The following is a 24,269-nucleotide window of genomic DNA, read 5'->3' on the forward strand; positions in this document are numbered from 1 at the left end:
TTTTTGCTTACCCGCCTACCGTTTTTAAAAAAACCTCGTAACTCATGTCAAATGTCAAGTTAACACAGTAGTCAAGAAAGGTGTGAAAGATTTTTCAAAAAAGCTATTAGTATGATTTACCATAAACTTTAAATCTTTAATGAGCTGCTGATGGAATTGGACATTATGTGACTTAAGCACTTTTAGCGCTAGGCTCTTCAATTATAGAATCAGCTCACACTGTTAAAGTATCCATTTATCTATCCTGTCTATCCCAGTTTCACTTCCACTGATGTTTGCAGGTGCGACAAGAGCTTAGTAGGCAGTCTAAAAGAAGTTTTCCGTCAGAGGAGATATTTTGTCATATGTGTGGCAATATGACGAATGACATCAACCACGCCATCAGAGGCAACCTTCGCTACAAACAGCTCAGGAGGAAAAAACCACCGAGATCTGATAGATATTATTACTTTGTTAAGAGATAAGTGCAGAACTCATTCCTGGAATTACAAAAAATATTGTTAGAGTTGTTCCTACCTATCACTGAAAGACTGCCATGTATCCACGTTACAATTAGCAAAGAAACCTTGGTTGTCCCTTGATGACTGAAGAACATGCTGCTGTGTTAATTCTATTTTGCATTACCTTGTGATACTGAATTGATACCAGCTGAATTGATACGATTGAGAATTGCCCTGTAGCTGAAGAACGAAAATGAGACCTTCACGATCTCATTAGATACGAATTCTAACAAAGAGAGACCCGTGTTAGATATTAGGCAGCGTTCCATCCTATCACACGAGACAAGAAAAATCAACATTTATTATAGATAAGGCAGCAATTGTTGTTGTGTCTTACTTGAGATGTATAAATTTATTTCATTTTTTTGTTTGCCGACAAGTGTCGCGTCGTACAGTATTACAGCAAGCTGGTAAGAACTTGACAATTAATTTATGAATACACTAGAAAAAGTGGATTCAAAATGGAGCCAAGCAAATTCAGCAGAAATGAACACTTATAAAATGCCTAAATACTTTGTTTGTCATAAAATTTTTATGAATCAAATTATTGAAAGACCCATTTTTTGTCACTAGTCATCATGAGAGGATGTAACCTGTGCGGAAAGCTTGTCGTGCACAAAACAAGCCAGATTCGATAATAGTTCCAAATGAGTCTGATACATTCGATGAAGAGAAGCTTTTCCGCACATCTGTAAGTGGCTTGTACGGGTTGGTGTAAAAGGGGCAGAAGAGTTTGTGGCACCGAGAAGCATATGGGAAGTGAATATCAGGAGACAAATCTGAAGAAATCAAGTGAGCAAGTGACTGAATACTGGAAGTTGAGATGGATGGATGAGCTCCTTGGTTTCTGGGCAGACCTATGCAACGTATGTGTAGGTTTTTCTGCAACAGAGATGATTATAGCCTTTTCACTATAAAGTCAACAAGTCGACAATGTCTCTAATAGATGAGACCCTTTCTAAAAGAATAATCCAATAACCAAATGTGCATCTCAACAGATCTACAGTGGAACCTCGTTTCTCGAACACAATCTGTTCCAGAACAATGCTCGAAAACCGAGTTGTCGAGATCTGAAATTATTTTTCCCATTGGAATTAGTGTATGTAAATTTTAATTCGTTCCAAGTCGATTTAACAAGTTCGGTAAAGCATTTTATAACATTTTCCACCATAAACTGTACTGTATACTGCATGCTAAAATAAAAACGGGTAGATATAGATCGTGTCTAATTTTAATAAAAGGTTTTCTATCTATGATGATCAAAAAAGAAAAAAAAGTAAACATTTCGTATGCTTTGCTCTTAAAACATCGAAAACATTAAAGGTTACGATGCAATACCAAAAATCGCAGAAATTGATAATGACACAGCAAAAAAATGCAACAGATCAGTTACATCAAAAGTCGTATGAAAAAGATAATAGAAGCATCAATGGCATGTTTACTTCACATCTTTGAAGAAGAATCCTCCAAAACACTTTAGAGTAACTCGACTGGAGGAATTGTGTTCCTAGAAAATCTCTCCGATAGAGGCGACATCCTCCCAGATGGCTCCTTTTTGTAAAGAATTTATGACGCGAAACTTCTCCCTTTGTTTGAGAACTTTCCGAAAGTGGCTCATAACAACGTCGTTAAACGTATAAACATGCTGTTTCCGGAGCTGTTCCGAACGTTTAATTCCAATGCGCATGCTCCAGTTCGGTCGAGAACTGAATTTATGGTCAAGATCCGAGACGGAAAAATCTGTAATTTTTCGGTCAAAAACCAAGTTGGTCGAGAACCGAGGATCCACTGTACATGAATACTATCTACAACACACACTTAGAGCTACTTGCGAGTGGTTGTTATGAGCTGAAAGGTTCCATAACAAAACTGTGGGTAATCAGTGACATGGTTCTATCGGTTTATAAACGGGAGTTGATAGAAAAAGGCAAATGCAAAATTTAATTTTAAGATCGTTATCAATGTGGTAACGGTTAAATGGGTAATATGGCATATGTTATTAACATTTAGTGACTGTATTTACATTCAGTGACAGATGTTACATTTTTTGGTATGATAACTTTGCATTTCATATTTGCTATTGTGTAATAATGATTACAAAATTAAACTTGCACTATAGCATGATCTGTTGCTTGTATATTAAGCTGGATATACCGTAGCTTGTTACTCAATGTGTTGAAAAATCAAAGATGGAAAGCATTTTTTTATTAATGAACATCTAGCAATCAGATGTCATTGCTACACCAGTAATAAGAGTGATCTAGCAATCAGATGTCATTGCTACACCAGTAATAAGAGTGATCTAGCAATCAGATGTCATTGCTACACCAGTAATAAGAGTGATCTACTAATCAGATGTCATTGCTACACCAGTAATAAGAGTGATCTAGCAATCAGATGTCATTGCTACACCAGTAATAAGAGTGATCTAGCAATCAGATGTCATCGCTACACCAGTAATAAGAGTGATCTAGCAATCAGATGTCATTGCTACACCAGTAATAAGAGTGATCTAACAATCAGATGTCATTGCTACACCAGTAATAAGAGTGATCTAACAATCAGATGTCATTGCTACACCAGTAATAAGAGTGATCTAACAATTAGATGTCATTGCTACACCAGTAATAAGAGTGATATAGCAATCAAATGTCATTGCTACACCAGTAATAAGAGTGATCTAGCAATCAAATGTCATTGCTACACCAGTAATAAGAGTGATCTAGCAATCAGATGTCATTGCTACACCAGTAATAAAAGTGATCTAACAATTAGATGTCATTGCTACACCAGTAATAAGAGTGATCTAGCAATCAGATGTCATTGCTACACCAGTAATAAGAGTGATCTAGCAATCAGATGCCAATGTTAAAACAAGAATCAGAACAAGAATCAGTCCCCAAAATGCTTAAAAATAAAACTCATTTTTATTAAACTGAAACCGTACTCATGTGGTGTAGAGACTATTGTTCATTTTGATACCGCAAAGCTCTACGCAACCTAGCCAATGATCTGCGATAACATTTTTTTGATTTCCGTGAGAGCCATCACTTGAACAAATAATACGAAAAATAAGTTTCACATGTGTCATTTTTTTGGCTACATACACAAGTAGCATAAACAAACTGTTTTAATTCAATTAGAAGGTTCGAGCCTGCCACATTAACAAATGTAACAAACAGGAAACTTTCAACACCCAGAATATATCTAATATAAATATAGAGAACTAATGAATCTAATGAATTCTAATCTGCAAGTTACTTTATGCATACATTAACAAATTAGCAGATAAATTTGGTTGACAATTAACTAGTTTTAAACGGGATGTAAATAAGATGTGCCATATTACCCATTTACAGTGACGAAAATAATTACAACCACTCAGGAGATAGAAACGCAATTTAATGCATCTATTTATCAGAATTACAAATTTGAATCAAATAATTTTCTTCAATGCTGACAAATAAATCTTTCCATAATATATTTTCTGTGATAAAAAGCAATCAACCATGTAGCCTAAAGACCTGGATTGGCATCCATAACTGGTGAGCTTTTAGTAAGGAATGCAAGGATCAAATAAGTTTGTTGAGTGACTCTTTTGTATTGAATCGGGACATCTCTAACCACAATACATTGCAAATTTGACTTCTATAATAGCACTAGAAGTCATTGTTCAATAGTTGAGCAATATTGCATCACAAATAAAAGCAAACTATTTACAAAACTAATAAAAACAACGAAACCACTAAGAATGGCTTCTCTGTTGGACTCCATTTTGTAGCAAACCGTCAGATGTGCAAAATATACATGTTCTCTCAATAACCAAATATCCAATAACGAAATGACCAGTACGCATTTACCAACACCAATGTGTTTTAAAATTATTGTTTTCTGTTTTTATTCATATTTGTAGCAAATTTAAAATCCTTTCAAAGACTAGTTAATCATCTTATTTTGCCATCAAACATTCACCATTTCACGATAGTTTGTGCCTATGAAGCCTAATGTCCAGTCCGAGAGGTGACAGCAATGCAAAAGCGATATTTTGTTGAAAATATGTGCAGTTATATACGTAACTTACATGTCATCTTGACTCCTTGACAAATAATCCCTGTCTATCAGGCCCTCTATCCTCTTTTTAATCACAGTCGGACTAGACATAAACCGTGTCTTGAGCTGTGTTGTTACCTCGGCGATTAGAAGGTTGTGCTGCAAATAACCATGGATGTGTCCTAAAGTCTAGCCATAGAGGTGTCATAAAGTCTAGCCATGGAGGTGTCATAAAGTCTAGCCATGGAGGTGTCATAAAGGCTAACCATAGAGGTATCATAAAGTCTAACCATAGAGGTGTCATAAAGTCTAGCCATAGAGGTGTCATAAAGTCTAGCCATAGAGGTGTCGGTCTAGCCATAGAGGTGCCATAAAGTCTAACCATAGAGGTGTCAGTCTAGCCATAGAGGTGTCATAAAGTTTAGCCATAGATGTGTCATAAAGTCTAGCCGTAGATGTGTCACAATGTCTAGCCATGGAGGAGTTATAAAGTCTAGCCATAAAGGTGCCATAAAATCTAACCATAGAGGTGTCATAAAGTCTCGCCATGTAGGTGTTATAATTAGTTTTATAACATGTAGTGCTATAATATAGTTCAGCCTTGGTTCCTAACATGGCAGAACGTATACCGGAACTTTGAGAATTGAACTTTACGGGCCCAAAATAAAACTCAATTTTTTTGTGTTGTTCATCACAACTTTTTTGATTAGTGTGGCTGACCATTTCTTTGTTAAAATATGTTTACATTAAAAAGAAAAAATGTACTGACGATTTAAAAGTAAAAAGTTGAACGCTCTAGAATAGATTTGTTATAAATTAATATAGGTTTATTGCAGGTGTAGAATGGAGCTTCTCTTACGCGCTATTTTACTTATATTATATTACTTATATTTTATAGAGTCCTATATTATATTCTTTTTTAAAAAGTAATGGAGTAAAGACTGGTGCTTAATATGATGAAAGCAGTCAGCAGTAAAATTGGTATGAAGTACGAAATACAGAAACAAATCAATAATACCTGTAGTCTTATCATAATATTCCAATTTTTCATTTTCGATTTATAAACATCTAATTTCAAACAGTAGCAATATGCTACAGCTCTACAGTAAAAAGTTACCTGCATTCGTTTCCTGGCCTTCATGACTCGAACTATAGCGGCTTCAATTTCATATTTCCTATCATCGTCTACCTTAACTCTAGTTTCCTTTCTCTCTGGCTCTGACTCACCCTTCGCTGTTACTACAGAGATGAGAATCAACAAGATTGTTACGAAGATGAAAGTAGAGAATATTGCGATGAAGAGAAGGGCCAATATTATAAAATTAAACATTCGTATCAAACCACAAATTTGGAAGAAACCAAGCAAAAAGCCACTCTTGTTGGTACATGGATCGATTAAGGGAAATCCAGATTTGTACACATCACGTGGAAAGGTTTATTCTGGAATGCTTCATGATTAAGCCGCCAACTGAACCACTTATGTGAAAAAATGGTGCGTGCTACTTTTCTTTAGATTGTAAAGCAGCTTTCCTGTTATTCATGCATAGCTAGACATCTGCTCTTTCCAATAGTCTGTTTTATTCAGTAACAAGTGTGACGCGTTTTAAGTTACTGTCATTACAAATATACACCTAACTTCGGTAAATACTCACTGTCAATGCCTATTGCGTTTGTAATATTCTCACCGATATATCGTTAGAATAAACTAAATGTAGGTGCAAATCTAGACATATGAATTACAAATGCATTCCTTCTTGAAACCCCTAGGTAGCACTCGATATAAATTTTACTATTAAACTAAGACAGTGTTGAAAGTTTCAAAAGGTTTGAGGACTGAGAAATTTGCATGGAACAATGAAACAAGCAAATCGCCGAAGATTCGCTCATCTAACTTAAGTTAAAGAATCTCCTTCTTGAAAGATTTAAAATAATCTTCAGTCAAACTAGATACAAAACGTTAAACATCTTAATCAAACTGAGAGATGTGTATACAAAATTGCATGTAACTCAGAGTACCAAAAACTGTATTGAAAAAGATTTAACAACTCAGCACCGACCTACTCATAAAACTAAAAATTATTTTCCTTCCTTGAATACTTTAGCAACATTCAGATATAAATTTCACAGCCAGACTAAGGACTAAAGCTAACAATTTTCATTATTTTCATCAATTTGAGAGAGGTTATGGTGGGCTGTGTGTAAGAATTTGCAAAAATATTAACTGTACCCAAATTTTATATACCGTACAGGATCAAATTACTCGATAGATTTAATAATTCGCGAATACGCGTAAGATTTCCCCGACTTATTAAAATCCGCTAATAATTACCGAATAGGTAGTTTTATTTTTAACACAAGAATAACTACTACCTCAACTTTAAAACTAGCCGCTAGGCGGAGTTAGTAAACGTAGCTGAGCTCCAGACTCTTTTAAAATCATCGCCAGGTCTTTGAGTTAAGAACATTGCCAATGCATCACACTTCTTTACAAAATTGTTCAAGGGTGTCACAAATTATTCGGAATTCGGCATGGCCTCATCATTGAAAAAATCTCTCCTGCAGTTCTTAATGTTGGAAAAACTCATAACTCATCACAAGTTGTTGGTTCACCAAAGGCCTCCCAATCGATGAATATTTATGAAGACCTGTGGACGCAGCCAAAAATTTATAGCTTAGCATGATCGACATAAATTTCTTAGCTAAATAGAAACATAAACATGTGTTATACGCGCGTGAAGGTTTTACTTTATTGCTAGCTGCTTTCACGGATTAATTTATTTGCGAATGCGTTCATCTGCGAATAATTTAGTCTGCAAATATGCATGAAAAGACAATTTCCACAAAATTTCACTCCGCGAATAATTCCATCCTGTAGGGTATATACAAAAATCAGTCCTACGCTTACTGACTTGTATCCTGCGACATTCACAGAATTCTTAGCTTTATTACTAATCATATGGACAAATCCTGTCATTTACCGGGGTGCACAATTTTGCTAATTTTGTGAATTGCCTAAGATCTGGGATCTCGGACGCCCCAAAGTCAATGCATCAACAGTACAGGACAAAATGTACCCGTGGATACATTGATACAAACAAGACTGAGCAACGGCAGCCATGTCTACGGTGACCATGCCAACTGTAACCAAGGTAACCATAACCATGGTAAGCGTAATCAGGGGCGACTAACCTCAACCAAAGATTACAGAATTTGCAGTGAAAAGCAGCTGAAACAAATCTCATAAACACATTCAGGAATTAACTTGACTAAACTGAACCCATTACACGTGTAGGCACGAAACGAGTTGGAAAATAACATGAAACAAGTTCTATTAGTCAAGGAGAACCAATATTTAAAACAATTTATTTCTATTTAAGTTTGTTATTAAGCAATACACTCGTAGCAGACATACAATCACTTGCTCTACTAAGGTCAAATGCTACTCTATACTCCAACACATTTGCTATGATAGAAACTAGCTGCATATCGAATATGGAGCAATTTAACAAAGCGAGGGTCTATAAATAGAGGAGGTGGCTTAAGCCTGGTTCCCATATACGTCACAAAGAACCGGCGACAACACCGCAGGCTATTAGGGGTGAAATAGGAACCTACGCGTCGGGTACCGCCGGTAGTAGTCGGCGGCAACGCAAGAGTTTAGAGCTGTTTAAATTGCGCGAAAAGCTGCAGGCAAAACCTCCCCTAAATACATTGTACAGGTGAAAGTCAGCATTATCGAAACGGCACACCAAGCAAAAATTTTTATGCTGTTATTAGCGATGCAGCTATGTGAACATAAGCCACGAGCCTAGCGTCGCAAGCGTTTTGTTGGGCAATATTACCGCCCGAGTCTCGAAATTGATATAGGAACCAGGCTTTACTAGCCTATGTAATAGAGCTCTGATATTCAGAATATTGTTGTTGGCTGTACAACCTGACTAACACCAGTAACTCAACAGTAAATAATTTGAACAATTTATCTTGCTGCATCTTATTTTTAAACAAATGCTAGCAAAACTTGAGAGTGAATCTTAAGTAAATTCCAGCTAAAATAACATCCAAAAACTATGCGCAACCTTTCTGCACCTCGGGAAGTCAATCACCGATATCCTAGGATGTTTTAGACTAGGCCTATGCTTGAAAAGAATAACAATTATACTGATTAATAAGGTCAGAATAAGTAGATTTTCCATACAGACAGGTTTGTCTCCACAGACTTACCGAGCTCTTGTATGACTTCCCGCTAACTACGACTGAGTGCATGCAGATGCAAACCATAAGATGCCACTATACTCAACTCAAATAAAAAGCATAAGATGTCATCTAAAGCCACATCATAGCCAACATTGTTCTATCGTCAGGAGTTGCCCACCCATAAAAATGTGAGTGCATGCAAACACTAAAGCAAATAGAAGCCTCAGCTCTTAGTCATAGCTAAGGAGTCATGACCCTTACATGAGCTGGCTAGTCAAAGAGCTAAAAACATTTCTATTCCAACCGATTCAACCAAAGACATTTAAGGCCACATCTACCATCATTGTTATGCCAATCTGCGAGTTTAAACCAACAGCCCCTACTGAAATCACGAGTGGGTAGAAAACATGGTACATAGTACAAGATGTTCCAACTCACTGGCCATGATCTTTATCTTGTAAAGTTTAGACTGGAAAGCGTCATTAACTGCGAAGATGTGTGTAGGTTCTATGCTTTTTGTCTTGGGGTCTTTCGTAAGCACCCTTTGTGACATTTTACCCATTGACAGCGACATCAGCGCTCTCGACAACTCTTTTTCTGGAATCTCTGTTTCGCTTTTTATATCTTCGTAAGTCCAAGATTCACGAGTGTTAAAGAGCATCAGTATGCACATTTGGTATGTGCTCACATTCAATATATGTTTACGTAAGTCCTTTTTGCTCGTGCTTGCACTTAACGCTATCGCAGAACCACTGTCTTTGGGAGATGTCGGACTTCCGTAGAACACAGCATTCAAATCAGCATTGCCAAGATTGGCTTGTAAAGTTATTTTCCTACCTGTGTGTTTGCTGAGATAAAATCTACAACACCATAGAACAATCTAGAACATGCTTACATAGAAATAAAAATGTAACAAGCTTCAGAATGGCATATGATCATTCAAGAAACTACGAATAAGTTACAAAGGAGATAATTCCAAAAATGTTAATATTCTATAGCAAGGGAGACAATTACTCACACCACATCTTAAGTGGGGAATGCGATAATGAAAATGAGACATTAAAGATGCCACTGCACCGCGAGTGATGCATCGTGAGGTAAAACATCATCAAATATTCATGATCTTTCACAAGGATGGGAACACACAAAGGAAATGTTCGGAGCTAAAATGTTCAGATGATAAAAACTTTAAAGATGTTGTGTTTTTGAGAGAAGCACTGGACAATTACGCTATTGGCCACTTAGAGTGCTGGTCACCGCCTTCACAAATCAATAGAGAGTAGCGCTTTAGAACTTCCCTATGTAATTTACAGTAAACGGATTATTATCAAATAAAATGCATAGGATGGCAATCACTAAAGGCATGGCAGCAATTTTTGTCGATTACATCATGCGAGCTGTGACAAGGCGTCTTTGCATCAATCAAAAAACTCAAATTAAACACATCCAAACACTGATTGGTGAGCCATTTAGCCATTATATCCAGGCAGCGCTGTTCCCTAAATTTTTTTTAGTAATGTTGTTGTTTTGCTAGTGGTTTACCAGCTGTTCTAAGTGACCTAGAATCTGTTTTGAAATACAACGTTTTCATTCTTACTTTTTTAAATATATATGTACCACTGGATACAACAAGCTCGAAGACCCTGATATACAAGCATGCAGGACACAGTGACACGTTCACCATCTTAATATCAATATAAAGAGTAGATAACTGTGAAGATTGATAGATCAAGACCTTAAGCAAAAGTGATAAGTTTTCTACAAACATGCCAGACAAAGAGGTTCTCTTATATATGGGGTAAGATATATGAGTGATACGCGAGTTGAGTTTATAGAACATAAAATTTTATGAATGCAGCCACAAATATAATGTCAAGTGACCAAAGGCTTCTACAAGTATTTTCTGAAACTTTGAAGATATACACTGCCTCAGCTAAAAGCTAACATACTTCTGCTGCTCAGAGCATTAGAATTACATGGATACACCGAAACAACAAAATATGATTATTTAAAGATACAGTGAGAAAACTACTACTTCACATTGGCAGGATGTCTGCCAAAATAATGACTCTCATGAAAAAACCTGTTTCTGATGAAAACACTTAAATATTATGCATATAGCGTTATAATAAATCACGTATCTAAAAAGGTAAGTACATCATGGCATATTCCTTATTGGCAAAACAGTATACAGAACGCTAACTAAAAGAATAGACTTGGTACCTGGAGAAAACATCAAAGGCTGAGTGTGCCACAGAAGGAAGGTTGCATTCCGGTAAAGTAGTCGTTGGCCAAAAACCAGTGGTGAGAACTCTGACGAGTAGATCTATATGTGTTGTACCATCGGCATTTCCTAGAGCGTTGCTATGTGCTTTAAACTCTTCGTTCGTTGTGTTTGATATGGTCATATCTTTGAACATCCCTTCAAGTTTTGATGTGAATTGACAGCCACACTCAGTCTAAACAAAGGACCATCATACAATAAGAACGAGAGAAAAACATGAGGAAATGAGCGAATAAAGCCCACAGCAAATCACGATAGGATAACTCCAACGTAACTTAATTACGATTGCTAGGTAAAATTGGCTGCATGACAAAATGAGGGTTGGCTAATGATTCAGTGGAGAATGTACAAGTTCATGTACCTATGTACATGTACATAGGTACATACATAACATACTTACATAGCCTAAGATGACTTGTACAGCTACATACTGTTAATTGTATAGACTTCTTCAACTAAAGACTTTCTATTGTATAGACCAAATTAACTACAAAGAGAGGTTGAACTGGATAGCTGGAGTGGATAACTCTAGTAAAAGACATTTCCACTAAAAAGGTAAATAAAGAACTTAACTTCTATTATGCATATGACATTGTGAGAATCACCACAGAGTCAAAGGCGTACACATACTGTATATCAAATGTGAACTTGGTGTTCATGTACACATGTACAGATCAACGTTTAATGAAAAGGCACAATAAACATTCTAGCTTCACTTTCTACAACCCAGCAGCTTATATTTTTCATCAGCTCCATATGTTAGCCACAAATAAATGATAGCAGAGGTGGCAGAGGCAGCTACCATGCTTGTGCACAAAAGATTGAGCTTTCAAATTTAGTTAGCAAAACATATATGTATATATATATATACATACAGTCAAACATGGATAACTCGAACTTCAAGGGACCGAGCAAAAGTGTTCGAATTATCAGAGCGTTCAAGTTATCAGAGCACTGTCACAAGTCCATATATTTACTTATTTATTAGTAGATACATGTACATATACAAACTATAATATAAATCAAAAGCACAAATGGCTTGTTTCAAATTAAATGCTTCTAATGTAAAGTTTAAAACGTTTTCATGAAAAAGTATAGAGATTTTACTATTACTTGAGATTGGTTTGTTGTTTGAGGTGATGTTATTGCCAGGACGTTTTTCAGATTGACATTGGCAAAACTTGATCGTTGTTGAAATGCTCAAAAGAAAAGACATTTTTTTCTTTTGGGGTTTTACCCACGATCAATTTTGCCGTTTTTTCTTGAAGTTTATGCAGATTACCTTACTTTACCTGGGATTCGTTAAGAGCAACACTCCGAGGCAGTTCAATTAGAAGTTTTACGAGGTTTTACGGTACATTCTATATCACTCACGCTTTTATAATAGATACTTATTGAATGTACACACGTATTCTGTGTTTAGGTCAAACGATGAATAGTTTTTTGTAGCTCAGACAACGTATACGTTTAATTACAACATTTTTTAAAACGTTTTAAACATTCAACATTCCGACGTTGATTCAACACGGAATCAACGTCGGAAAACTATTCATCACGGGCTAGCCGAGTCACGCACTCAAGGATTTTCGCCACGCACATACAAAACAACATGCGATTTTTGTTTTGTATGTGCGTGGCGAAAATTCTTGCGCGCGTGACCCGGCTAGCCCGTGCTATTCATCGTATCGCAGTATAAATCAAATTTCACCAAACTTTTAGAAAAGTCGTTGACAAAAATATTTTGCCGATGGTGATAATAACGACGCTTATGAATTACGAAAAGATGAAGTTTACCTCTATGGCTTTGAATAAAGTGATTTTCTAAAGCGAAAACAACCGTTTCGGTAGCTGTTGGGCAAAAAAACAGTTCGAATTAACAGTGTTGAGTTCGAGTTATCTATAGCAATTTATCATTACGTGGGAACGGACCAAAGGAAATGTTCGAATTAACCATGTGTTCGAGCTATCCGTGGACGAGTTATCCATGTTTGACTGTATATGTTTTGCTCAAGCTCAACCCAAGCCCGTACGAGTGTGCAATTCTGCCATGAGAGGCATGTCTTCCTATATTTAAAATAGGATTTTTGGGCAACAGAACCTAATTTCTTTACCTGTTTGATAAGAAAAAAAATTAAAAATAAACTCCTCAGTCAACCAATTGGCTTTGCTAAAATTATTTTCTATTAAAATAAGAATAATCTAAAATGCTATGTTTTTGCTTAAAGTGAAGATCTAGTAACTTTATCAAGACAATCTTGCATCTTATTAATTTCTGGTGTGATCAGAAAAGGCTCACCGTTACTCAAATCTGTTTTAAAACTGTTACGGCTTTATTCTGGATGCCAAACTTGTTAAAAAAGATGTATTCCCAAAGCGTTGTAGTTTATTAATGATAAAAACCTTTTTACGTTCAAACCATTTTAGAATTTTACTTGACAATGATAAAATGTGTTCCTTAACAAGACCATTGAAGTGCTATTTGGCTTCTTAGCCGATGAATTAGTTTTTTAGGTGATGTAGCATCGGCAAGTGTAATAATTAACTGCACAATTAATCCAAAATGTGGCAAAGTGGTTGATTAAGGCAGTGGTAGAGTGTAGAATGGTGGAAGAGTGTCAGTCTGCCAAGCAAAAAGTCGCGAGCTTGAATACTGTTGAAAACAGTCTTTTTCTGAATCACTAAGTGTGTTTTTAGACAAACGGACACGGCTTCAGTTACCGTAAAACCTCTAATTGAGCGCCATGGTGTTCAATTAAAGGTTAAGGTTTTACGGTATATTAAAAAGCACAAAACTCTACCAGTTTGAAAAATTAATTTATGTAACTAAGTTATGTAACTGTTCAATATAACCGAGTGATGCATCACAATGCTATAAAAAAGAGATTCCGCTACAAGTTTGGCAACAAGAAGGCAAATGCACCTCTGACAACAGGAGGGTTAAATATGTGAGTTGAATAACAACAAAGACCTGCATAAATAAATCCATTCACCTTGAGTTTGCTGATCATATTTTTTTCGGAGTCATCTGACATGCTCTTGTCAAGAAGAAGGCGTTTGGCGAGGTGCTGTTTGTAGTAACGCTCAAAGACGTCTTTTTCTTGCAGAAATCTGAAGAGAACCATGCATTTGTCTAGCACAACTTCTATCTCTTGCTCGGTCATCTACAGATGGAAACGTAATTTCTGAGTGAATCAATAGTGTCAAAGGGTTTATAATAAAACTGATGGAACAAGATTCAGTGATCCTGGTACATATGGCAATAAATAAATAAATAAATGAAAAAAAGATAGCATTACCAAGTTAATACTGCGCATCCTCAATGAGATAAATTTACAAGTAAAGGATACAACTTTTGAAAAACAATGACAGATATTATATTCCTTGTTTGATGAAATTAAGTAAAGAAACAGGAATATTAAAATAAAATGAACCTTTTCAGTACAGGATATTGACTACTTGACACACTCTATAGAACCAGAAATGTAACCGCTGGCTGACAATGAAAATAATGTAAGGTTGAAAAGGTGGCAGAGCCCTTGACTAGTTACTTATGGCCAAGGATAGGAGGACTACAGCAATACATCTACCCACCCCTTTGACACCCTTAAATAGGTGATAGAGCTCTTGACTAGTTATTTATGGGCAAGGATATAAGTACTAAAACAATATATCTACCCACCCCTTTGACACCCTTTCGTAGTTTGTTGTCTATGAAGAGTGAAAGGTATTCTGGAGACTTATCATTGAGGTTGATGAAGTACTCAAAATCCCCGCACATAATCTGCTTAAAGTACTTGTCTCCATTGAACGATTCGTAAAGAAACTGGTCGAACCGGTCTTTCAAATCAACAAGGCCCTGAAACAGGTTTCACTAAAAGTGCAGATGACAAACAAATAACAAACTGTCACATCTATAAACATGAATATAATTGTCCTAACATGATGACCAACTCACAAATTTGACTTAAGCAAATACATGCGTAGATGTTGTGCTTCCCATTTTCTATGTATTCACCTAAATAATTAAATCAAATGCTCTGATGAATGCTACGCTCTTCTAGTCATGTCAAAGAATGACCTAATCAGACATCAATAAAAAAAGAAGCAACCTTAACATCGATTTCACAACTAGTTATTCATCAATGATAACACTGTAAATGAAACCATGTAAAATGATCAGGCATGCGTGATGAAGGCACGCGTTGAACCACGCATGATAAAGATATCTTGAAAACTATTATAGATCTGTAAATATTTGTGTGTAACTGTAATACATTTCATTCCACACATTTAAGCATATCAAACTGGAAACAAACCTTGTACTGTATAAAGGTTATACATTCGGTGAGCGTTTACGATGGACTACGAGTTATGTGTCCAGAGGACAGCGGAGCAAGTTTTTCCACAATCAATGAAATTCCATTGACAGCATAGCAGACTTATCATGTACGTGTTCATAGCTTTATCAGAATGTGGTATATCAAGTGAGAGACTTTGTTTGCTCGGATGTGAAATGAAAAAGTTTACGAATTGTTATAAAAAATACTTCATTTTTGATTTGAGCAAAACCAGTTTATCTTGATCGGACTGTCTTTTGCTATTTATGCTGGGCCATGCTCAGGTGACACTATCTGTTATCACCGTGTTGCTAAACAGAATCTTTTATGTAGAACTGCGAAATTTCACGTCAGAAGCATCAGTTCTCTTGTAGCTGACTAAAATCTAACAAATATTTGGCCTTTAGTAAAAACAACTATGGATTAGACCTGCTCAAAACAATGCAAAAAAGAATTATGCATTGGTTTGAGCAGCTGATCAATAAATTGAAAGAGTTCCAACTTTACATATAAAACAATCATGTAAAAATTCCACTAAATGTACCACTGAAATATTCTGCGCATACAGCTAGCAAAAAGCTACTTTGGAAATAGACTGATTGATTTAAGCATTCAGGAACTTGGCCTAACATTTTATAATTAATAACACACAATTCTGTATGTCATCAAATGAGGTGGAGACTAGACATCTTTTGAGCCGTCAACAGATATCCGTGCACATGTTAGCCAGTTACAAGAAAACTCATGTTTCAAATGAAATAAAACTTGCTGATTCTACATAACAGACCCTGCTTCACAACACGGTGTTAACAAATTGATTTCTCCAAACATGGCCCAACAACATAGCTCTTCTGACTACACTTTCGTGGTGCTGCTTACAAAGTGTTCACTCTTATAAGACATTTACACACAGACATAGTATGAAACTGAAAACTAGACTATTTTATATATTTCGATGTCAGCTTTTTCTGCATTCCCTTCGCTATAATAGTTATTGAACTTTGGACCCAGTAATAAAAATGATATTCACAACAATTCATAAATCTCAGTCAGATAATCCTTCATGAGAATTGTATGGAAGGGAGAGTGTGGTACATATTCCATTTTCAGTACTAGTGTCTAATCTTCCTGCATTTTCCTCCCAATAATAATTACTAATATTTCTGGATACGTGTAAATGATATTCACCAAAATTCCTAAACAAAAGTGGTGCAAACGTAAGGCAACCTTTCCTCCCTACAATTCTCAGGAAAGATGATACAGTATGTCTAAAAATTAACCTCCCCTAAGCAATGGTACTTGTAAATAAAAATGAAGGAGGTGTTACAGAACACAGCGATCACAAAAGGAAATGATGTCATACCTGTATATATGAGATAGCGGTAGTACCTTCTTCCTCAGCTACCAGACTCTTGCCCAATTCTCTCAGATATAAGCTAATAGTGGAGCATATCGTACGCAGCCCGTTACTATCTCTAATTAGTAACTTGTACATACAGGCTAAGTCTTTGTGCTTGTTGTGACGAAGCATATGTATAACTCCAGAATTCTCCATCTGAAATATATATGTGCGAGCTCTAGAGCTGCAGTCCTTTCGTTTGATGTTATAGATATATGAAGTTACGGCTTATAAAACAAAAGTCGAACCTCGACTCCATTTTCACTTGTCGCTATTTACTTGCTTCGTATGCCAAAAGGTGATAACAAATAACGCTATAAGTATGCTTTCTAACTTTTAAAAGTTGTTTCAGCACCCCAAAAACAGCAACAAATACTTTTTAGAGACGCGTGAATAGAGGTTTAGGCTAGGCATTGCTTGAGTTGAGTATCAGATGGAGGGATAGAAATAAGCAGTATAGCTTTCACCACATATTAACTTCAACTAACATCATTTATATATCTTCTGCTAGTTATGCTTTTTAAACTTTTTATTGAAGCTTCAATTATTTTTTAGAAACAGTAGTTTTTAAAAATTTCTGACACGTCCTTAAAATTACTCCGTCTACCGACACAAATATTTGCTAACAATCTTTTAATAGCATGCCAAAGTTTGACTGTCAGAGTTTGACTGTGAGGTGTCCTTTCTTTATTTATGGAAGGATTATGTCCCAACATGTAGTGAACATATCTGTAGTGTTTCAGCACACTTCTTTGTTCTGCTAGGAGACACGCGATGTTGCTAAATACATACTAAGAATCAATCACTGAAAAACACAAGTTAAGAATAAACCACTGATAAATAGCTGTAATTCAATATCTTTTACCTTGATGTGCGAGATATGATATATAGAACTAGGAAAAAGGTTTAGAAAGACACTGGCTACATAGCAAACATAGAATGTGGGCAGATGATTGCAAAAAAGACAGTATTAGCAGACTTGGAATTGCAAAGCTTTAATCCTTTTTACTGACAATTCCTGTTACGATTACAACACTAGTCAGTAGCTAAAACCTTCGCCCTCCCCTAATGCCTGGTTCTCACGAGGATGAATATCCAACTAAACAGGAAAAAACTTGTAACAAACTTCTATGGGTCAAATAACAAAGTTAAGGTTTTATGGTGGCCACTCAATGCTAGGGTTTATAAAATCATCAGGGGAGAAGATTGGTAGATATGATTGGGTAGTTTAGCTTTTGTCATCTTCCTTTTAAGGGAAGCTAAATCATTGCTATTGGACGATTGTTTGTAAAAAGTAATAATGCTCATACTCCGCAGAACTTAGCTTCCGTTATCATTAGCTGACACCAATTATTATAATGCTATAACACCAATTTGATTCTTTTTACACAAGTCTGTTATGTCCCGGTAGTTGCTCACCTCAACGATGGCTTTCATATGCCGACTGATGAGCTCTTTCTCGAGGACAGCGACTATCGGCACCTCGGTCGATTTATCAAGGTAGTGTCTCGCTCTCTCCGCCTCCTCTTCGATACGGGACTCGACCTTGCGTATGTATGTGGAGGCATCATTTTCTGATAGAAACTGCTGAGACTCCGCCTGTAATTGTAGATGATGGTGTTCACAGAAAACAATGAACTTTTAGTATGCAAACTATTAGCGAATGACTTCTCTCAGCTGCTATACCGGATCAATAGATCAAATCCATGAACTACACTGCAGCCCAGTTCTTTTTAATACAATTCCTTTCAGGTAAGTGAACTTCCCAGAACCACCACACTTTTGATAATATCATATTAACATCCCCTAGAGAATTCTGGTACTCAGCCTGCCGCTGCACATCTATTAAGCCCTCCCGCATTGATCAACCTAAATGGAAAACATACGAATGGGAAAAGTACAATCCCCCTCAACTTATCGCGCAAAGATCACAGGCTAAACTCCTCTTCTGCTCGAACATAAAGGTCTCAATTGGAGTTTTTTTTATCGCCGCCAGCAGTTGTGGATAACCTACACATAGAGTATTAAAACTTAAGCTTCTTTCAGAGTTACAGTTTGTGCTTCTTCAAAAACAAAGAATATGATACATGTAATCCCTAACAACTTCGAAGCTCTCCTTTCTCAGTTTCAGTACTTTCAGTTTCAGGCGGTATGACAATGTTTGTTAAAAAATTGAAAATAATAGATAATTAATTAAAGCGATATGTTAAAAAATAAAACACATAAACATACATGCATAAAATTTGTAAATCTCATAAATTAAAAACATGTGACTTTCTTCTCACAATAGACGCAGTTAATCCCAAGTACGAATATACAGACGAGATAAAGTCCCAACTAAGCCAATACTACATAAATGTATTCTCTGGCTTAAAATACTGGGACTGAAGTTGAAATATAAACTAAAAGCCAATCAAGATAACTTCAATTTTTCTACTTATTATGTAAGAAATAAATACAATATATTTAGAAAGCAGTTTAAGCGTTTGGGTGTGTAAATATTGGCTCATACACATACTTTAAAACATTAGTTTCTATTTCGCGAATTTTCATTTATCACGGTGGACACCAGTCACCCATCAACAGCGATAAGTGAGGGATCAATTTACATGCAATCAATGTTGAAGGTTGACTGGCAACGAAATTCACATTACAGTGATTTAGTATAAAAAGATTTACCATGTCTCACTCTGCTGTGTTGCAGGTGCAAAATATGTGGAAATGTGATTACAAGCTCTTAAAAGCTCAAAAACGAACAGTTAATCACAGCCATCATTAAAAAACAATAACCACGTCGAGTTGAGTAAGTCATCGAAATAAAGAGACTCCAAACCATTGTGTTTTTGTGATGGCTGCGATTAACTGTTCCTCTTTGAGCTTTTAAGAGCTTGTAATCACATTCCCACATATTTTGCACATACAATGCAGCAGAGTAAGACATGATGAACATTTTGATACCAAATAACTGTAGTGTGAATTTTGTTGCAAGTAAATCTTTAAGATTTATGCGTTACTGGCCACTTGGCTTGGCCATGTGTGAAGATCAGACTTAGGTCATTTGATGCAAAAATAAAGCATTTCCAAACTTCAGCCTTGACATTGATAGATGGATAAAATAAACCTCTGAATTTATTGGCTTCTCACCCTATAGAACTCTGCTGATTGAGAGAGGAATGGCTGCTCAAACTCAGATTCATAAACGTCCCTCGATTCAATGCCGAGGGCCATGAGCATCTGACAGACATTTTTTACTGCACCCCTACAAAAAAGGCACAACTCCGATTAGCCTATAGGAGTTACTCGAATAATGACATTTGCTGAGTGTGATGATGAAAAATTTTGGAGATGACAGCAATGGTGGATACTTTACAATTTTGTGTAGCATACATTATGATCAGCAGCTGGTATGGAAATGTTAATGGGTATGTTCAATGAAACCTAGACATGCCGGATCTTTTATGCCCTTTTCATTGATGAATAACTTTTATAAAAATTCTTCTGAAGGTTCTAAAACAGTTTTTTACCTTTAAACACTAAAGTTGAAAGATGTCTTCAATTTAGTTTGAACACCTCCAAATTGCAACAGGGTTTCAAAAGGCAGATTTTCATCAACCCTGTCAACACTTTTACTACTTTTCCTGCCTAATACTTTGGTAGTAAAAGTATCATCAACTCTTTTGTTTCAAAATAAACCTTTGAAAGCATATTTAAGTCCGAGACATACGTTTGTCACACAATCCGAAGGAAGATCATGAGTTTTAAACTTTGAGAACTTCATCAAAATTTCAGTCACTGAAATTACACAGCTTTCCACTTACACAGCTTTAGCAAAGCCTCCTAATAACAATAAAATAATTTATGAAAAGTACTTCAACCAATAAACACGGAAATAAATACCTAATAAATAATATACTGATACATTAAATGCTAGATATATTATTAATGCATTATTGAATTAAAGATTGACTCAAATCTAGATGTTTTAGAGAGCGAAACGTTTGACGGACCTGTCAACGAGCTCACCCCTCCGTTCCTTGGCAACCATATCTAATAGAGTAGCTGTGAGTTTCTCTTTAATAAGATGGTGGTGCACTATGTGGTCTCTGAATATCATCAGTCCTAGGTTATAAACATTCTCGACGTCGTGTTGTTGCACATACACTCTGTCCTGTGTTAGTAGATAGATAGTATACGTTAAAACCTAACCTATGTGTAATTTGTTCAGTTAGCATGATCTTGAAATCCATGGAAGATAGACTCCTCTAATCCTAACTCTGCGCTGCCGATAAATGATTAAGTAATTTACAATTTGGGTGCAAAGGAAATACAATCCACATAAAAATACAATAATCTAAATATCAATTGAAAAAAAAACACTAAATTTATTTCGGACACACGAGTAAACTTGTGCGGGTCATGATAAGTATGCTTGATGAGAAGTTACCTCCACTTACCTAGCTATGTCTCTTATCATGACTATAGCTGTTGTCTGCTCACTTCACAGTATGTAGAGTGTCTACTTACCATATACATAAGTATGTCTCTTATCATGACCATAGCTGTTGTATGGTCACTCCATACTGTGTTCAGTGTCTGTAGAAAGTTATTGTTTAATGAGTCCAGCACATCCTTTTGCACCTACATATAACAGAACCGGTGATGTAACTTCGAGGAAACTACAGTGCAAACATGCAAATTACAGTAATTTTTTAAGTTGGCTGTCAATGATTATCTGACAGCCTTGGAAAAAATCTAATTGAAATCATAATGTTTATACTATGCATGACCAACGCAAGTAGGACATCAGACTTCTAGAAGTCTCAATATGTAAGAACTTTGTTGTATTACGATTTGGCGGTCTTCAACTTTTCAATGACAATGGTACATTCCAATGCTGCTGACTACACAGGTTGTTGTTGCCAAAACAATAGTTCCTTTAAAGGTACATAGCATCCACAAATGGTCACAAGATTTGATTTTTTATTATTGTTAGGTTATCTTAAACAACGTTCTTCAAGAACAACAGATACAAATAATACTATCTTGCCAACTGTGAAACCTTCTCAATAGCCTTAGTTGATAGCAACTGAAATAAAATTATTTGCCTGTAATTGTTATTTTTTGCAAAATAAGTTGACCATTCCACAGTAACGTCCTTTAAAAATAAGATGGACATGTTTATATTTAGTGAAGGGCAAAGAATGGCGGAGAGAAATAAATCATTCACAGGTTCATGGAATGATAAACAGCTAAAATCTTCAGTCAACACCTTAAAAAATAACCACAAGTAAAATGTAAAAAAAAGATAATAAAAAGAAAAAAACAATATTCACTAAACATTTCGAATAAATTAAAAGACATGACGTATCAAAAATTACAACATGATTATTATTTTAACACCTAGTAGTAGCGATACAAGCATACTGTAAAACCTTGATTTGAAAATCATTGTGCTGTATTTTTCAACAATTCCCCCAATAGTGGCGTTTATATGAGGTGATGTTCAAATAGAGGGGGGCATTGTATTTTTCGACTAGCTCGTCAGTATTTTAGGGAGATAAATTTAACCCCTTTATGGTGAAGCTAATGTTGCCTATATTTTGCACTCTCCTTCAAATAGAGCGATATTAATGGCGCCGGCCTCAGCATTTTTGTTGAACCGTTTCTCATTTACGTTGAAGTATCAGACCGAGTTGAACAAGGAATCCAGCTATTAAATCGATGGTGCCACTTTTAAAGTAAAAACCTTTGAAGCTAGACTTCTATATGCCCTAACAATGGCTGCTATTACGCCGTGCAGTGTTCTTGAAGAGTGTTCTCATTGTTCATCAAACAGTTTTCAAGTCAGGTTGTACACCGCATTATGGATGAATCTGAAGAGAATGGATCGGATTTTGTCATTAGTGACTTCGAATAAAAGTATAGTTCTGATAATTGTGACGATAAATCTTCTCAGGTACCAATTACCGTTACCAAAACCATGGCACCCACTACAGCAAAAACAAAAAAAGTTAATTGTTATTGATGAAACGTTATTAGTATTATTATTACTATAATTATTATGGCATTATTAGCCAATATTAGTACCATTTTGTGAACACTTTTCTAGTGATGACCTTCGATAATGGGTTTGTGAAAATCAAAGAATGTAAAAGTGATGGTACAATAGAGGTGGCGCTCAATTAAAGGAAGCCTCTGAATTTTTTAGCTCTTCTCCTATAATGGCGTTCTATTAGAGGTGGCGTTCAAATAAAGGTAACATTCAAAGAGGTTTTATGGTATATGCCAACCAACATTAAAGAGCGTAGTATTTACCTTGCCGATAAGATGATCAGTAACAACTTCCTTCAGACCATTGTAGAGCCGTTCGCCGTGTTTGTGCAACACCATTGTGTAAGCATTTCTGTACAACTCCTCAAAACTCAAACCAGAATTGTTTTTCTTCTGAATTTCTTGAATGGCATTTTTCAGTAACCGCCAAATATCTTCTACATAACGTGGGTCCATCGTCGTCTGAAAAGAAAATAATATGACCAGTTTACTTCATTAACAGTATATACAACTATGTACCCTGACATTTTTCGAAAAAATGTCCCATATTGAATAACTGATTAGAATTACAATAAAGGATTAAATGTAAACGTTTTGGAAAAAGTGCCATGCAAGCCTTACCGGAAATGCTCTAATTCTCATTGGAGACACTTTCTTAGGAAGCTTTAATGACATGACGATATTTAATCTTTTGTAGTGGTGTATCCTATACAGTTAATTCTACAAAGTGAGAAAATAGTTGAGAACTTGAAATAGTAACTTATACTGATACAAAATGACTCTTTCACGTGTATGCCATACCCTAACGGAGAAAAGCAGGTCAGCTCAAATTTTGTCAACAAACTATGCATGATGACAAATGCTTAAAATTATAGCCAAAATGAGTTTCTAAACTTAATGATCAATATTTAGTGTATAAATATAATATTAGTTGGCCTACATATTTAGTACTATTAAAACTGTTAGATAAATCTTAATGTGCTGCAGGCCTGCAAACTAAGATATTAAAAACTAACACAATAAAAATTAAAGCCAGAGTTTGTTAGACTAATAGCTGCTATATTACATTACCCATGGTCTACACCGAACAATTGTAATGTTAGACGTGAAAATATTTCCTACCTGCTTAATCAGTGCTAAATACTCAAGAGTTATAACGAATAGTTGATACCGCGATAGTATTAAAAATAGAATTCAAGAGCACCGCCCATCGATACCAAATATGGAATGTGGACATTTATGTTAGTACGAAACGAGACATTAGTCATCATGACTCACTCGGAGGCAGAGTTGACCTCGTCAACGCTAAGCAGAGACGTTAATCATAATTCCTACGATATAATTTGATATTCATTTTAAAATAAATCACAAAATGCGTTTTACTGATTTCATAGCTAAGAAGTAAAATCATCTATGCTCTCCAATATGCTAGTGAATTTCAGTTTATAACTATT

The 24,269-nt window shown here is 35.8% G+C and overlaps 1 protein-coding gene across 1 annotated transcript; it reads right to left on the reverse strand.

The window, feature by feature from the left end:
* Positions 1-836: 836 nt before the first annotated feature.
* On the reverse strand, positions 837-23,541 carry LOC137407389 (cullin-3-like). The gene is made up of 14 exons (XM_068094033.1): positions 23,437-23,541; positions 23,080-23,277; positions 21,289-21,402; positions 20,772-20,932; positions 19,909-20,023; positions 18,184-18,363; positions 16,729-16,920; positions 14,708-14,884; positions 14,019-14,189; positions 10,968-11,203; positions 9,183-9,604; positions 5,668-5,789; positions 4,582-4,709; positions 837-1,382 (listed from the first exon to the last, which is right to left on the reverse strand). Exons 1-14 carry the CDS (start codon positions 23,488-23,490, stop codon positions 1,358-1,360), a joined length of 2,295 nt encoding a protein of 764 aa, XP_067950134.1. The 5' UTR covers positions 23,491-23,541; the 3' UTR covers positions 837-1,357.
* Between the last annotated feature and the right edge of the window lie 728 nt (positions 23,542-24,269).

This window comes from Watersipora subatra, chromosome 10, assembly GCF_963576615.1.
Source record: "Watersipora subatra chromosome 10, tzWatSuba1.1, whole genome shotgun sequence".
In the NCBI taxonomy this organism is placed as follows: domain Eukaryota; kingdom Metazoa; phylum Bryozoa; class Gymnolaemata; order Cheilostomatida; family Watersiporidae; genus Watersipora; species Watersipora subatra.